Raw genomic sequence first — 18,011 nt, forward strand, 5'->3', positions numbered from 1 at the left:
AAAAAAAAACAAAACTTAACAAATAATTATAAAAAAAATTATAAAAAAAATTCAGCCAAGAGTGATAGACTGCAATATGATTAGGGAGAGTACCAGTTTGACAGAATAAAACATAACCAAAGATCATAGAAAGTAAAGAGCTGGCTATGTTTATGGCTTCCTTATATTCAGGGTAGGCAAAAACTCGGAGTTCGAGCGAGCGAGCGAGCAAAGTCCTACTCAATGCCTGGCAGGCAGTGTTGCCAGAACTTTCTGGGCCAACCGGCTAGATTGGCAAAAAAAACCGGCTAAAAACGGCTAAACTGTTTCAACTAAATTTCACATGTTTTATTTAAATAAATCATAAGTAAAAAAGACTAGTTCTTGGGGAGAAGTTGCAAATTCAAGCTGGAAAAAATTTTGGCGGCAAGAATTTGGAATTAGAAAAAACATATGAATGTGGCACATGGTTGCATTTTTTGTCGACAATAATTTGAATAAACAGGTTCGTCAAATTTAAAAATTTACAAACTTGAGCGATTTATAATAAAAAATTTAGGTTAATACTTGTTTACTGAATTAGTTTAGTTAATTCCAATGATTTGAAACTTACTCGTAATCCAATTTCAACCAGAGTCGATATAGGAAACAGTTAGTACGGCAAAGAATTTGAAACGTATGTTGAAGAAAGTCGTACTAGCAATAAATATACATGTAGATCCTGTTTTTTGTCCCTCTGAAAGAACTTTAAAATTCTATACAAATTTCTTATGTTTTAAATGCAACCGTGGACACTAGCTGGCAGAGAAACTTGCAAGTTCCTGCAAATTTGCGTTCGTGCAGAAATTTGCAAGTTTCTCTACTTGAGAGAGAATTTGGGAGCATTTTTTCTTACTAACTGATATTTTGAGTGATAATTTTCGCTGGATTTTCGACGAACAAACGTATTGTCTTCCTAGAGAGTTTTGCTTTACATAGAAATTTGTACTCTTTTACTTTCATTTTGATGCATTTCAGTGCTGGTTCTTTTAATTCAAGTTGGCCTTCGGTTTTTGGAATTTAAATAAGTTCTCAGGAAAAAAAAGTTAGTTTAAATAAGCCCATATGTGTACATAGTGCTTAAAAATATCAATTTTTCCCTTGCCTTAAAACTTTAAGCATGGGCAACAATGATGTTTTGTAATTAAGGCAGAATTGAATATACGCTATCTGGGAAGACAATACCTGTAACATTTATTCTTGGCAGTATATCCAAACACAAACGCCTGTTGAGCAAACAGTGAAACAATTTGTTATTTTCTAAGTTTGCGAATAAAACTTCACACTTAAATTTAAGTCATTCATAACAAACATTTTATGAAAAAAATCCCCGTTACGGCCTTCTTTAGAAAAAAAAATATTTGTTTAAAATAAAAATAATCGAAATCGGCCCAATTTTATATAACCCTGCCTCCACGATAACACTAGTAGCCATTTCTAACAGATTTTGGGTCGCTTAGTCAAAAATGGAAACATATATATTTGAATTTTAAGAAAACGAAGAAATAGCAAAATCGGCTAAAAACGGCTAATTTTTTTTACAAAACGGCTAACAAATCGGCTTCCGGCTAAACCGAAATTTCTCCTGCTGTTTGCTATTGCAACCGGCTAAATCTACCCGGAAAACGGCTAAAATGGCAACACTGCTACTCGCTCTGCTAGGTAAGACGAGTGAGCGACGAGCGAGCGCTCCGAGTGTACTATAAAACACATGCATTTTTGTGCATAGAAATATAGGAATGTATGTCAATAGATTATGTACGAAACTATGTTAATGATGTACATATGTGCATATGCCTATAAACATGTGAATATTATATTAGGGCAGCATTTAAAGCAACAAATAAAATTTATTACATACATAAGCATAGATAATGGAATGAATTATTTGTTATAGTTAGATATGTACATACATAACATGCATAGTTATATATGTATGTATGTATTTATGTATTTATGTATGTATGTATGTATGTATGTATGTATGTATGTACATATGCATGTATTTTGTCTTCACAGAGAAAAGTACCCTGCAAAAAATTGTGCGACTAATCTCTAAAGAGCGTATTCCGAGATTACTCTCAATCGGGTACAATTGGGCATTAATTAGTCCCAACTAGTCTCATACGGGTACTAATGGAGGTCAATTAGTCTCGACTCATCCCTTGTGGGTATAATTGGAGATCAATTAGTCCCCAACTCATCTCTAACGGGTACTATTAACGATTTAATGATATGTACGCTCTTAGTCAACGAAGTTTCATGTGCGGCGTTGGCACACAGAGAGAGTATTCGCCTAACAAAACTGAGCACCCCGGTTCGAATCTCAGCTGGCGAAAATTTTTATTTTTATTTTTTAAGTGACTAGTCGCTTTTTATACCCTTGCGGGTATAAATGTGAACAATTAGTCTCTTCATAGGACATGCCCGAACAAAAGCGATCAGTTCCTTCCATATAAAGAGATCAAAAGTGGTATTAGTCGCATGCTCCTTTGCGATTGCTTCCGGAGTCATCCCGGATTAGTCCCATTTTTTGCAGGGTAAGTAACGAGGATATTATAATCATTTGTGCCACGAAACAAAAAACAAGTGAGCACAAAATAGTTTGCTACTTGTAACAGTTATGCTGTATACCTGATGAATGAAATATAATCCTTGGTGAAAAATTTATTTGTGGCCTGTTGTTGAAGGACATATGTATATATATATGTATATATGTATGTACATATGTATGGACATGTAGATATGGGAAAATTTGCGTAAATAAAGAATAGAGGCTGGTTCACATACAACTTTGCCGTTGCGTTGGCGTTGAATTTCAAAGCAGCCGTCCACATAGCCAAAATTAAAGCGCAAACAGTCAACGACGTAGCGTAGACGTAGGTTGACGCAGACACGATCTAGCTTATGGGATTCGCGTGTTTGCGAGAACTCACCACCGCATGGCGGTGACGTTGCCGTTGCTTATCTCTCTATCAACAGTAAATTTTATATGGTGCTACGTACGCCAACCTACGTTTACGCTACGTCGTTGACTAACTGAGCTTTTAGGCAACGCTAAGAGCAGACAAACACACACACAAAGCAGAAAGATCGCTGCGTCGGTCGCCAGCTGTTGCAAATAAATAAAATTATATGAAATGTTTTTCCTTTTAATCAAATGAGGGCAATAAATATAATTTTTCATGCAATTATTGATATAAAATATTAATTTATCTCTCGTTAATATGTTAATTTAGTGGCCAAAGTAGTCTCTGCCAAGCTCCATTGTAGAACGCATACTTTTAACGTGCGTTCTGTCAAACCAATGGCAACTACAAAGTCAACGCGAAAATTCTATGTGGACCAGCCTTAATTATCAAATATTGTTTAACACCCCAAATAGTACTTTGTATTATACTACATACATACATATGTATAGGGACTAAACCAGGAATATTCATTTGAAAATGCTAATGTCCTACTCATTTATGAAATGAAAGACAAAATAATGATTTTTATAAATATTATATTCTCATTTATACATATGTAACATAGTTACTTAGCCGAATTACTTAGTAATTACTTGTATGTAAGAATACAAAGACAAATTATTTATCAGAAGCATTGCCCCTTACACATTGAAAAAAAAGTAATAAAAGCTCTCAAAAAGGCAAAATAGCTACAGCGAAAATAGGGTTTGAAAACCCGCATAAATTCAAATCCGCATAACAGAGAACCGCATAAAAAGAGACCTAATTGTGTAAGTTGAAATTTTATAAGAAATTATTGAACATTAAAAAAATTATACCTACCTAGTAGATAAAACTGGCCAAAATAGCACGCATCTATTCTTCTGTGCATGAGAATATATACATAAATAACTATATACATATGTGTATATATGTATGTATGTATATACATATCTGCATGCGTGAATACAATCCTTTACTCGAAATTCTTAATTGATGCAATTTTTATCCCATACATTTTTGCTGACCAAACAACCCGTTTGCCTGTCTAATCTGCTTGCCTCATTTGCCTCGCTCGTTTTCTCGCCTCATTTGCCGCGCTCGTTTACTCGCCTCGCTCGTCTGCTGCTGCAAATGAGTGCCTCGCTCGCAACGACGCCCTCGCGAGGGTAGAGCTAATGAGGCCCTCGTTTGCTTGCCGCTCTACTCTTACGCTGCCATCGTTTGCTTACTCGCTCGCTGGCTGCTCACCGCGTGCGCTCGTACTAAACGAGTGCTCGTTTGCAAACAGCCTCGTTTGTTTGTTGCTCGTGAGTTGCGCAAGATCAGTTTGCTCTGAGCGAGCGAGGGGCTAAAATGAGGCAAATCCGAACCCTGCTTATATTCCATGTTCTTTGTGATAAGAATGTTCTGCCACGTTTGTAAGAAAAATTGTTTTTGGGTCATAGTACAGGGAGACTCTTTTTAAATTAATAAAGAAAACAGTGAAAATCGGGACATAATCGGTTCAAATATAAAAAATCGGGATACTTATACGTCCCGACTTTTAAAAAATATTCAGCGGTACAATTTTCTCAAAATCGGTACGAATGGTCACCGTAACTATATTGTATATGGGCATTCCCATGGTGGCGCACATGACAGTCGTACGATTTCAATGTGATACAAAAAAGGAATACCATTTGTTTTCTTTAACTTTTTTGAGCCATTGTATAGCACATAATTAGCTCTATATTTAACCGAAAAATGAAATCAATCGAACTGCTTGGCCCTGAAATATAAGCATTTAAAGAGAGTGTCGTTACGTGACAAAAAATGGAAGTTGATTTTTTCTTTTCTTACAAAATCGCAAAACTCTGCGAATTGTGGATGGCTATTTTCATGAAACTTATATTAATATGATTTGGAGCAATTCTAGTTGTTTTTAGAGTTTTTTGAATTAATGCAAATTGTTTGAATTCTCTTTTACAACCCCAAGTGTGAAACGTGACGTGACGTGGCGTCACGTGACATAAATTTCCATCGTTATATTTTTGTTAATATTGCTTTTAAATGAATTTTCAACGCAAATAAAACATGTATTTTATGTAGAATATACTTTATATTTTGACTTTAGCGCCAATTCAGGGTCAATTTATTAGAAATCTATGATTTATTATGTTTCAACCACATACGCCAAATTCGAACCAAATCGGACCATAAATACGGTTTTTCGAAATATCGCGACCTTGGCACCACCTAGGAAGACCATTTTATGCAAACATGATTCTACTTACATAGCCAGTGTATATTTAAAAAATCAGACAAATCGGCCCATAAATACGTTAGATATAAAACTTTTATTTTTTTGTCGTGGTGGACCTTCCGCTGGAAACACCCATATATGTATGTATTATAATTAACTGGGTGTGTTCTTGTAATGTATGAGCATCATACCTCATACGTACATACATATGTATGCATGTACTTAAGTATTTTCACTTGTCATTTCCAAATACATTTTGCTTTTTTATTTGTGATAATATATTTCTCCGCAAATGTTTTGGGCTTGTTCTAATTATGATTTAGTGTTGTCCGTTAAAATATGAATTTTTTAAAGTAGGTATATACAGTGTCGGTCATATCTATAGCCCGCCGTTTCAAAGTGATATTGTGTGGCACTTATGTTTATTTATTTATTTTTAAGAATTTTCAATTAAAATTTAGTTCATTCTCAGACAAACCCCATATATATCCAAGTTTAACAATTTGTAGAAAACTTCAAAAAAGTGCAACAAAATTTCACCTAAATTTTAAACTTGTTTCTTGGAAGTGTTAGGATTTTTTTGAGTACACAGTTTTAGCCCCTGCAATTAAAGTCTGATAATGTGCAAATTTCAAGTGGGTACGAATTACCGTTAATTTTTTAGAATTTTTTTTGTCGCATTGGCTTCCATATAATGAATAAAATCAATTTATTTTTATATGGAAGAAAACCGCAACGCCTTTGGCGAAAAAAATTCTAAAAAATCAACGGCAACCTTTAGCCACTTGAAACTTGCACATTATCAGACTAAAATTGATTGGGCTATAAAACTGTGTATTCAGAAAAATTCTAATACTTCCGAGAAAAAAGTTTGTAATTTGTATTCTACAAATTGATAAACTTGGGTTTATATGGGTTTTGTTAGAGAAAGAACTATATTTTAATTGAAAATTCTTAAAAATAAATAAATAAACATAAGTGGCACACAATATCACTTTGAAATGGCGTGCTATAGATATGACCGATACTGTAGGTGCATATATAGTTTATACGTTGCCTACCTTGGACCTTGGTGTATGAATCTCTGGGAGGAGAACTGGAGTTGTGTTCTAAAGTGCCATAAGGAAATTGCTCATAGTCCCGAAAGTATGAGTTGCGTACTGACCCACCATACGACATTGTCGAGTCTCCAACAAATACACCCCAAACATCCATGGCAAAGTATTGATGCAAATATATACAACAAAATATAAGGCGTTATTATGTGTATAGGCAGAATTGCACTCGTTTTTTATGCTCTAAGTTGTCTGCCACTAGTGGTCGTTTGTGTTCACGCGCTATGTGTGGCACTTGTAAGTAATCGTTGTACTATTCGTCGTTGATTTTCTTTGGGATCAAGCGCTATTTTGTTCGCTATCTTCGAAGTGTCGATTCCTTTCTGCAACCAAATGCTGACTAAAGTTTGACCAGTTCTTGCTCCTAATTATAAATGTCCTATATGCTGTCGTCACTGGCGTCGAATCAGGCAATAATTAGGACCGAAACTGCGTTTATTACACACTTTGTATCACTGTGTTTAATTAAAATGCTTGTCGAAGGCGACTCTTGACTTTTATGTAGATTTGCTACATATGTACATACATATACTCGTATGAATACTTTCATATAAATATTGTAAGTCTTATTTTTATAAATGCGTACATTTACTCTTTGTTTATTTTGTTATAGTGTGAAAGTGGTTTATTGTGGCTTTTAATACATAATTCGGTAAATCAGAAGGGTATACATATGTATGTATGTTTGTAATTGTGTGGCAAAATGCTCAAAACCGTAAAAAGTACACTTTATTGTCCGATGAATTCTCGAAAGAGACTGAACTAAAATTGTTGTCTCGTCGACTATATGGCTCACTGTTGACTGGTTCAACCTTTTTCGCTTTCCATATACGAGTATTTTTATAGATTTGTCGTTGTTGATTGCGTATAAGCATGCACATTTGTACATACTATGTTTGTAGGTATCCATGTGCATTAAGCCGTATCAGTAAACATATATTAAAGAAAAATGTGTTGAGTGTGTGTCCGTTTATTTGAGCATTGATGTCGAGACAAAAAAACAGCTAAATCGCCTTTTTTGCTATAGCGTTCTTACGGGATGTTCGATCTTTTAATCTTAATGACGCCGAAAAGGTCTGGCTCAGAATTATAAAAAAATGGCCTTAAAAACCTTCACTAGATTTGGAAATACTATTCCTTTTTTTTAATTTAATAGTATAAATATAAAGCTCTAAAAAAATTACGAAGACTTTTATAAAAAAGTGTTAGGCTTTATTCACAAATAAAAAGTTATAATGTTGTCAAAAACCCTGCAAACCCCATCACTTAGCAATTGCTAACTTTTGCGTTTTCGATGAATAATTATGTTTAAGTAGTCCTTTCGTGATTCGAGTACGCTGCATTGCTGCCGAATTTCAAGTTTAGCAAAAATATGTCCAATACGCTCTGTGTGAAACTGCAAGTGAAGATTCAATTCGAAGCATTTTGAGTATGGCATAAAATATCTGTTGAAATTATGAAATTTCTCGTTAGCAAATAATAGTATACATATACATATGTAGTACTTCTATGCACCGAAATTCTTACCCGGAAGTTGAATAATTTTGGTCGAATAAGAACTACAGTTTTATTTGAATACTTATGTCAAGAAAAAATTTTGGGTGTAACATTTTTTTTTGTACCCGCTAAATCGCGTTTTTTTCTATAACTTTTTTATTTGATATCAGATTTTTAAAATGTTTATGTTGCCGAAAAGGTCTCACTCAGGACTATAACTTGGTTTGGTCATTCATTTTGGAAATACTATCTCTAGATTTTTATTTTTAATTATTAAAGGAATAAACCAAACGGGTTTTAAAACCAAAATTGATTTATGACTAATTATAATCCTGAGCGAGACCTTTTCGGTGATATAATGGTTTTGAATATCGGATATCAAATAAGAAAGTTATAGCAAGAAACGTGATCTAGCGGTTTTAGCGGGTGCCTAAAAAAAAAATTTAACACCCAATATTTTTTCGACTTCTTTTCTTTCATATGTCGTGATACGGCTTAATGTACATATGTACATACATATACAGTCACTCACAGAATTATTCGTAAATTAGTTTTTTCACAGTATTCAAAATCTTTTTTTCATAAATCTTTTTCGTTAATTTTCATTTGAAATATAGCTCATTCTATAACAAAAACCATATAAATCATTCTTGTAAACTTTGTGCAAAATTCATAAAAACGAATCAAACTTAAAAAAATTTGCATCAAAATTTCAAACTGTTTATTCAGAATTTTTAGAAAAATTTTCGGTATGCAGTTCTGTAGCCCGTTCAATTTTAATATAATAAAGTGCAAGTTTCATGTAGCTAAAAATTACTGGTGATTTTTTAGATTTTTTTTTGTCGAGGGTGTTGCGTATTTTCTTCCATATGGAAATAGATTTTGTTCATGCCTTATTTTTCTAAAAATTGTGAATAAAAAGTTTGATATTTTGGTGAGCATTTTTTTAAGTCTGATTCATTTTTATGAATTTCGTACAAAGTTTGCAAGAATGGTTTATATGGTTTTTGTTATAGAATGAGCTATATTTTAAATGAAAACTGACGAAAAAGATTTATGATGGAAAACATTTTGAATATTGTGAAAAAACTAAATTACGAATACTTCTGTGAGTGCCTGTACATACTGTTAGAGCTTCTAGAAATCCGAACAGATTTGGCTTTCATTAAGGCAACTTTTGGTTGTTTGATAATATATATGTATAACAAAGCTTCAAACAATAGATTTGACATTGAAAATGTTGAACACATAAAAAAATGTAAATTCAAAAACACGAGACAGTATTTTGGCCAGAAATCCTGGCTATACCACAATTGCTAATATAAAAAAATGTTTGTTTACTGCCATCACAGCTAGAAGCGAAGACTATCGAAGAACTCCCCAGCAGTATTAAGTTTATTAAAATTTTGTTCAACTAACTTCTACGGATGTGGGAAGAAGTTTTTCGAATTATCCAACAATTTTAAATTACCAGAGAAGGTAATTTTCAATTGTGAATTTAAAAAAGTGTGTTATTTTATGCTGTAATTACCAGATTATTGAATAAAAATATTTAAATTTTGTCCACGGATGTGAAAAGGAGTTTTTCGAATTATTCTACAATTTTAAATTACCAGAGAAGGTATTTTTCAATTGTTAATTTAAAAAAGCATGTTAATTTATACTGTAATTCCCAGATTATTGAATAAAAATATTGCAAACAATAAATAAAACTTCACTCATTTAGCATATTTTGGTAATTTATCGAGCTTTTTATAGCGCCTATTTTCAGTTTTTTCTGGCATATTCTGTCAGCCGTGAATGTGACATTCGTAACATCCCTGATACAAACGCAAAACGAACCTCTGTGGGTATAATTCTACCCAAACGTCATATGAGGGTTAAATAAATTAAATGAACACATTGTTTGGCTCAAAAACGTTCTAAATATGACAAAAATCAAACAATAACTACGAGTTTTCCAAATATCTCGACTCCTGCGCCAACTATCGGGTATAATTTTTTGTGCAATATGAACCATATCTGTCCATAAATACGGGTTTTTAAAATATCTCCACACCCCCGCCATCTATCGGATTAATTCATCTTTCACATTGCAGCTGGCAACGCAATTGAGAAAATTTGTATTACGACTGGCAACTATCGTCAGTTGGTGCAGAGTTATCGATAATCGAAATTTGACAGTTTGGCAACCAGCATGTGGCTGTAAACAAGCTTGCTGGTAAAATGAAATTATTAAAATAAAGAGTTTTAAAGAAATATCTGCAATAATGCAAAGTGCAGTACAAACATTTTTTTAAGAGGGAGAGAAGTGCACGAACGCGACCTAAGTCAGGCGACCTTTAAGGAATAATTCAAATCCTCTAGAACTACCGCCTGCGCTGTAAGCAAACGTTAATGATTTCAAGGTTTTTCTTTCATCTTTTTGAGTTAAGACTCAAAGCATAATTCCAGTATTCCAAAAAAAGCTGCAGTATATTTGGTTAACACGCTGGGGAACACTTCGTTCAACTTCAATACCTCCGCTCATAAAAGCTTGCGCAGCTCTTCGATTTTTCGCGGAAGGAAGTTCCTCGACAATGACTTCAATTTTAAAAATTTTGGATGTCGGTAGTTTTAAAGTATGTATGTGCTTCAGTTGATAAAGGAAAAAATTTGCAATCAGTGTTCGCTTTTCCGCCAAAAAGCTCGCTTACCACGAGAACTAAAATTTCAAAATGTTGTTTTGTTGTTATTTTCACCATGTTATGTAAAGGCAAAATACATTGCAAAATATAATAACGTTTAAACCAGTGATTCCCAAAGTGGTCCAGGAGGACCCCCAGGTGTCCACGGGAGACTCGACAGAGGTCTACGTTGGCGTGAAAAAAATATGGTGGTCCACGAGTTGTAAGTGGGGGTCCATGAAAATTTATCTGGTTTCGATAGTAAAGAACCAAAATGGTTGCTTGATAGCCTATTTATTTAACTTTAAATTTTTTTGAGTAGTGTATAGTGTTTTTGACGCTCTGGTGAACTTACCGTCACTTTGAGTCATCATACGTGGGGAAGCCTTAAAGGCCACCTGTAGACGAAGAAACGGATGTTGATAGTACGCCACCATTACATTTGTTGAAAAGATTATGGAGAGAGAGAATTCCCTGAGGGGGAATGCTGGTTTAATTCCAGCACTGAGCCCGCACTCGTACATTGTCGAATTTTCACTAATGGCTCCAAAACTGACTCAGAGTCAGAATAAGGAGTATTTTTCGATGTTAGTGGGGATAAGCTTCACTTTTTCTCTTGGGGAATATGCTTCGGTCTTCCAGGCTGAGGTATTTGCAATCCCCAAAGCCATAGGCTACGTCGTGGAAAATAGGTGGAAGGGAGGAGTTTACGTGTCTACAGGTACAGCCAAGCTGCACTTAAGGCATTGGCCAGCCCTGTATCTAAGTACTTCCAAACTAGTTCGGCAATGCAAGTCTCGACTCTGGGTGCCGGGCAACTCGGGAGTGCCTGGAAATGAGATATCTGACCCTTTGGCCACAGTTGGCTTAGACCAGGCATTCCTCGTTCCGTAACCAGTTATAGCACTCCCCACTCACTGAGAAGACGTGACTGCTGACTGGTCACTGCCCTTGTGCCACCTGACTGTGATAGGCGTAAATGACAACTCCATTTGCCCATCCTGCTTTGAAGAGGATGATTGCTTGCTACATTGTTTATCATCCATTTATCTAGATTCGGTCTTTTCTTTTTTGTCAGTTTCTGAATTTGAAGTTTGACATAAAAAGCTTTGCAGTTTTGTTGTTTCAAGTTTTGTGTTTTAAAATGCGAGTTGCGAATATTTTTCGCATCACTTTAAAACTCGGAGTGATAAAAATAAAAATGATGCAATCAACACAAATAAACTATTTGACAAATACATCACATGCAAATTCATTAGTGAGCCGAACATGTGAGGAGTTTATTTAGTGCTCTTAAAAAATATAACAGCTCAGAGCGAAATAGTTCTTTCATGGCTTTACGAGCTCTGTTTTTTAAAGCTTGCAAGTGTGTAATCACATTATTTTGTAAATAGAACACAAGAAAATATTTTATTTTTATTTTTGCCACTCCGAATTTAGTTTTGGAACTCATCCGCGATGCGGAATTACATCGTTAGATTTAATCTTCACATTTTTCATGAGCTTTGGGAATATGTTAGAAATGAGCATCAGGGGATCCACCGAAACCAGTAAAGTTTTGAAAGGGGTCTACGAGAAAAATAAGTTTGGGAACCTCTGTTAAACTGTAAAAAACTAAAATATTTCACTGTTTTTTGGTTTTTGTAGCGATCAGTATGTAGAATATATTTTTGGTAGACTTGTAGGCTGGTGTGATCTATTATTTAATGGTGCAAATAAAACACTTATTCCACCTTCGTTGCCCAACGTTTCGCTGAAATTTCCAGCATCATCAGGGGCCACTATGTTTATTAAATCCAACAAAGAAATACAAGGAAAAACAAAAGATGTTAAAATGAATAATAAAAGTTGGCATACATGTGTTTGTAAAAACAAAGACAACAATTATGGACTAATACAAAGAACATATACTCACAATAATATTAAACATTTGCTTTAAACTTAATATTAATACATATACACATAATCAGTACCAATCTCTATGATAGTCTTGTCATTACTAAATTGTTTATTTTGATATGCATAACATGTAAGCGGCCGCGATGTTGTCCGTATCTTCTTTTTTGTTGATCGTATTCTCCCTTTTTTCTAATATTCTTAAGCTTTCCAAAGTGTATCTCGTCATTTCCCTCTTTTCCTTGTCAATAATCCTAGTGTTAGTGAAATCAGCTGTGTGGCCGCTGTTTAATATGTGCTGTGATAGGGCTGTGCTGTGTTTTTGTTTCCTTATATCTGTTAGATGTTCGGCTATGCGAACACCTAATGCGCGTTTTGTTGTCCCTATGTACACTTTACCACAGTTTTCGTTCTCTTTGCCCTTACATTTTATTTCATAAACAACGTTGTTTTGTTGCTGTATGTCTAGTGGGCTTTTTGTTCTTGTGTAGATTCTAGCTAACGTGTTATTTGTTTTGTAGGCGAGAGTTATGTTTTGTTCCTTTAATGTGCTGTGATCAAAGTTTTCGCTTAGCTTGGGGATGTAAGTGACGCTGTAGTACTTCTTTGGTGTATTTGCTGTTGCTGTGGTCGGCGTTTTATTTTGCTGATTTCCTATTCGCATTGTTTCTTGTTTTATTAGTTCGCGTATCAGGTGATTGGGATAATTGTTGCTTTTCAAAATGCTGTGTATTTTTTCTATGTTGGCTTCGTGAAATTTTTGGTCGCTTATCGTCAGTATTTTGTGTATAAGATTTTTCGCGGTGTTGATTTTATATTTTCTTGGTTGGGAGGAGAGATAATTGATCAGGCGTCCAGACGACGTTGGTTTCGAGTACCAGTTTAGAACAATATTGTTGTTGTTTTTGTGTATACGGACATCAAGGAAAGGTATGCTCGCGTTTTCTTACATTTCCATGGTAAACTGAAGTTTTGGGTGGTATTTGTTTAGCGTCTCTAGAATTGTATTCACGTCGTTGCGGTTTGTTATTGCAAAAATATCGTCTACATATTTGTTGATAAACTTGATGTCAATGTTGAAGTGTTGTTTCAGCTCCGAGATGGTGTTGTCCAGAAGGTCGTCCATAATGATGTCGGCAATTGTCGGTGAGAGGGGGTTGCCCATTGGCATTCCAAATGTTTGGGTGTATAGTTTGTTATTGCACATGAAGTAGTTATTACCTTTAAGGCAGAAGTCAAGAATTTGTTGGAATTTGTGGTTTGGAATGCTGGTTGTCCGTTGTATCTGGTCCCACTTTTTCATAATAATTTTTGTAGCTAACATTGTCGGTATATTCGTAAACAAGGAACTGACATCGAACGACACTAAAACATCTTCATCACATACACTTATATTCGTTAATCTCTCTTTCAAATTAAACGCATTCTTCACATTTCATATACTTTTCAATTTTCGCTCCTAAATACGCTCCAAAAACCTTCACAGCAACCATTTTCCATATGTAATATCGTTTAGGCAACTGGCAACGCCACTGAAGTTACGTTGCTATCGATAAACGATCCATAAAATCATATATCGTCGTTTAAAGTACAAAACCGCGTATCAACAAAATGCAAAACCGCGTATGTGAGGTTGCATAAACTATTTTCTAGAGAGTAAAAACACTCATATTACAAAATGGTTCTCTTTTTTATAAAGCAATCACATATCTGGCTAGTATATTTCAGGATGAATGAATAAAGATTGAGCCAAAAGGTTGTGTGAGCAAATTAAATTTTTGGCAGCAAATGTCAGTTACGCGGTTTTGTACTTTAAACGACGGTATACATATAATACTTCTATATTGGCAGTAAGCTAACAGTCCAGTACCGTTTTTGTTTATGTATTGTTTACGTGAGTAGCGTTTTTGTGCATGTGTTGTGTACATATTTATCCTGCAGGGAAAGCTACTACCCTGAAGGAAAGATTGGTCCAATTGCTCGAAAAATATAGTCGTAGGTATAGTAGCTTCGTATCTAGACCAAAGATAGTCCAAAAATATAAAGCAATGTAATGTAAAACAGGTGAATTGTACTAAAAATGGTCCGAATGTAATGCATAAGGTATGAGTTTTGATCTAAAACTGGTTACAATGTCATGCAGTAGCGGACAACGGGTACAATTAACGGCTTGCTGATATGTAGGTACTTAGTCAACAAATTTTCATGTGCGACATTGGCATGCAGAGAGAGTATCCGCTTAGAAAATCTGAGAACCCCGGTTCGAATCGCAGCTGGCGCAAGCTTTATTTTTGTTTTTTTCCCCCAAAATTGCTTACAATGTAATGCAGAAGGGGACAATTGGTCCGAGCCTAGGACATTCAAGGTAAAATGTAAATAGAATTTTACATGTTGTTGAACCAAACTTTGGACTAGTTACAATCACTTGCAGTCTAGTTTGTGGTGTGCTCTAAGTCTATTCCGAGATCCTACAGGGTAGTTGTGAACTAGAATACTACCAGTTTGCTTTTCAGCCCAACTAGTTCACGTTCTGTCTATTTTCAATGTAAGCGATTAGTATTTTTAACACGGGGATGTCCTACGAGATGTCAATTGTCAGGCTGTGCATCAGCATCTACCAGTAGAAATAGTAGTAGCATCATACCAGTTAATGTGATCGTGTGCCAATTCATACCCCGTGAAAAGCATAAGTATGCCACTTTGCTCGCGGCGCTGCAACAGTGGTAATGGCCGACAGAGCAGAGCACTGGCGTGGTATTCCTGAGGTCCGGGGTTCATTCCCTGGCGCAGGGAACTTTTTTTATATATTTTTTTAATTTTTTTATTTATTTTTATTTTTCATTTATTATTTTTTTAATGCAGTTTTTTATTTAGGGTTTTTATTGTAAGTTTTAAATCTAATAAAAAAAAGATAAATGAAATGAAATAAAATGAAATGAAAAAATGAAATTAGTTTCTTGTTTTATGGCACAAGTATCTCTTCCCATATGCATGTTTTTTCTGCAATGAAATTAGATTTTCAATTTTATTATTTATATTTAAACTGAAATAATTATATTGACTTACATTGAATTAATTTTAAAAATCTTAACCACCTCCAAGCGGACTCAAACCTGCGATCTCAGCACCAGAACCGTCAGTCTTCATGCGACGCCACAACCGACATTTGTAAGAAAAGCAATTAATTGCGTTTTATGTTTGGTGTTGTCAATTCAAAGGCAGATGTCGCTGAACGCTTAAGTTCTTCGAAATTGTCAATTGGCACATCCTAGTTAATGCACTGGTATTTTTACTGACTGCTTTGACTTTGCACTGCAGGGTATTTATAAACGTATGTGTACGTGTATTTGTACGTGTTTATTGATATATCTGCACTGTAATGTTTTCGGACTATACTGGCTGTTACTGCCAATATAGGAGTATTACATATATGCATAAAACTGACACACACTAAACTTTTTCCCGTGATACGCCTTAATGTGGATGCATATGTGACCAGTGTTGCCGCGGCGTTCAGAAGAAATGTATCACCAAATTTCCTTAAAATGGATCAAAAGTATCATGAAAAAAAGTTCAAGTATCAAAGTATCAATCTTCAATAAAACTTCTAATACTTTAATTAAAATGGTAGTTTGAATTTTTAATTGATATCGTTGACAGTTTTTATTAATATTTTTTGGTTTTTATATAAAATACAGAGTGAAAATAAAGCTTTTATACTCGGTAACAGTTTAATTCATTTGCATACTTAACTAAAATCACTTGTCAATGTGGTGTTTAACACTGTAAACACATAACAGTGGTTTTCACAATACTTACTGGATTACTCTAGACAAAATTCTTAACGCAGTTTTACACGATTGGCACATTTGTACAGATTTGTACAGTTACAGAGTAGTGTTGTTTTAAAATTCTTTTATTGAGCTGAACTCAAATTTCTAAAGAACACCACTCTTAGACTGCCAAAATGTACAAATCTGTACAAATGTACCAATCGTGAGCCTGCCTTTAGCAAAGTACCACATCCGACAGCTTCAAAATTAAAAAGGAAAAGGAACGACAATATTAGCCTGTCCCCGCACTCCATAATTTAGTGAGAAGTTGTTCGCAAAATATATGATAAATGTGTGAAAGGAAACGACTTCGGACTATTTCGGACTAAATCCTGGAGTACGGGAACAGGCTAGTTTTCTGTAGCTAACAATGATGCCATATGCAGATTAAAGGTGGTATGTTCAATGAAAGGAAACAAACTAATGTGTGGCCACAAAATCATAAAAGTCTTAAGATGGAAAGAGTTACCCTCAACTTGTGAATTAAAATGTATCACAATTTATAGTAGTTAAAAATAAAAGTATCTTTTAAAAATTCGATGAAAAATGTATCATTTTGATCCATTTGGATCAAAACGGCAACACTGTATGTGACTCTGTCGACTGGTTTAGTTGTTTGTTTTCCTGAATATTTACGTTGCGTTTATTTTGCGTTAGCAGTCTCGTGCCGTTTTTTTTCATATTCTTTGCAATGCAACAGAACACCTCCACTGGCCACAAATAAGCACAGAAAATGGCTAATGCAATCTCCTCTCTCATTGAGCAACAGTCGGGTTCGCGCATGTGACGGCGTTTCGCCATTTCGTCGTGAGAAAGAGAGGGCGAAAATGGTGTACGTGAGTCACACGGGGTAGCGCGCTATGAAGGTAAACATATTGTTTATATGCATGTATATATGTACATACATACATATATGTATGTATACGTACTTATTAGGGATGTTAATTTTTTCGCTTTTTACGATCCCGGGATTTTCGGGTTCTCGTTAGCACAATCCCGGGATCCCGGGATTTAGATATTCATTATCATCAATCATCATCAATAACTTAAATCGAAAAAATTGCTTCAATATAGTTTGAGAAGCTCTCCAATCATTAACCCATTAATGGTCGCCGTGCCAATTTGACAAGTGTTGACACCAGTGCAAATTTAATTTCAGTTTTGAGTAGTTAGAAGTGCAGTGGTTAAATATACAATAAAAAGATGTATCTATTAGTTGTGATTTTTGTTTACTTATTTGCTGAAATTTCTTATCAAGACGCGCGTGGAGGTATGTATTATTTTTTAATTGTAGTAATATGTAGATAAATGCAATCATCATTTTTGATTGTAATATACCAAATTCAATAAATAATCAATCATTTACAATATTTTATAGTAACGTATATAAAGAATGTAAGTATTTGTTTTACTCAAAACATGGCTGTTCAAATTCGGGTACAGCGGCCACAAGTGTACTCAATTTATCCTTATTTCGCAGAGTTTGAAAATAAGTCGTAAGCGAATATTTAAAGCAAGTACCAACTTCCAAGGTCTAGAAGAGGCCATAAGTTCTATCGTAAAAGACAGTTGTGATGGTTTGGAGTGTGACTTGGCTATAATTCCCCCGGAACCCAGCGTTGTTACTGACGAAGAAGAGGGTTTTGATGACAACGATGCTCCATCTAGCATGCCGAATGATGTTCCCGGAAATATTGAGATATTTGCCCGCGATGTTGATGTTTATTCAGATTCAGCAAATAGCAGTGATGACGAGCCATTAGCTACCAAAAGAGCCCGAATCAGTTCCA

General features: G+C 34.8%; 2 protein-coding genes and 1 long non-coding RNA gene across 4 annotated transcripts in view; 1 reads left to right on the top strand and 2 right to left on the bottom strand.

Moving 5' to 3' along the window:
- Positions 1-7,131, bottom strand: part of LOC118735245 — a 97,496-nt gene extending 90,365 nt beyond the window's left edge. The window contains exon 1 of the mRNA XM_036464898.1: positions 6,276-7,131. Within this exon, the coding sequence (XP_036320791.1) occupies positions 6,276-6,429 (154 nt within the window). The 5' untranslated portion in view covers positions 6,430-7,131. The remainder of the gene's footprint in view (positions 1-6,275) is intronic.
- The window catches only part of LOC118736253 (kinesin-like protein KIF14), a 298,626-nt gene that overhangs the window by 189,237 nt on the left and 91,378 nt on the right, over positions 1-18,011 (top strand). The window lies entirely within an intron of this gene.
- On the bottom strand, positions 15,306-16,937 carry LOC118735246. Of its 2 annotated transcripts, none has more exons than XR_004992548.1 (3): positions 16,858-16,937; positions 15,455-15,927; positions 15,306-15,388 (listed from the first exon to the last, which is right to left on the bottom strand). It is a non-coding gene; the product is annotated as an uncharacterized LOC118735246 (long non-coding RNA). The 2 variants fall into 2 exon arrangements; XR_004992549.1 differs by lacking the exon at positions 16,858-16,937 and adding an exon at positions 16,208-16,262.

This window comes from Rhagoletis pomonella, unplaced genomic scaffold (assembly GCF_013731165.1).
Source record: "Rhagoletis pomonella isolate Grant_MI unplaced genomic scaffold, Rhpom_1.0 Rhpom_scaffold_00003, whole genome shotgun sequence".
Lineage (NCBI taxonomy): Eukaryota > Metazoa > Arthropoda > Insecta > Diptera > Tephritidae > Rhagoletis > Rhagoletis pomonella.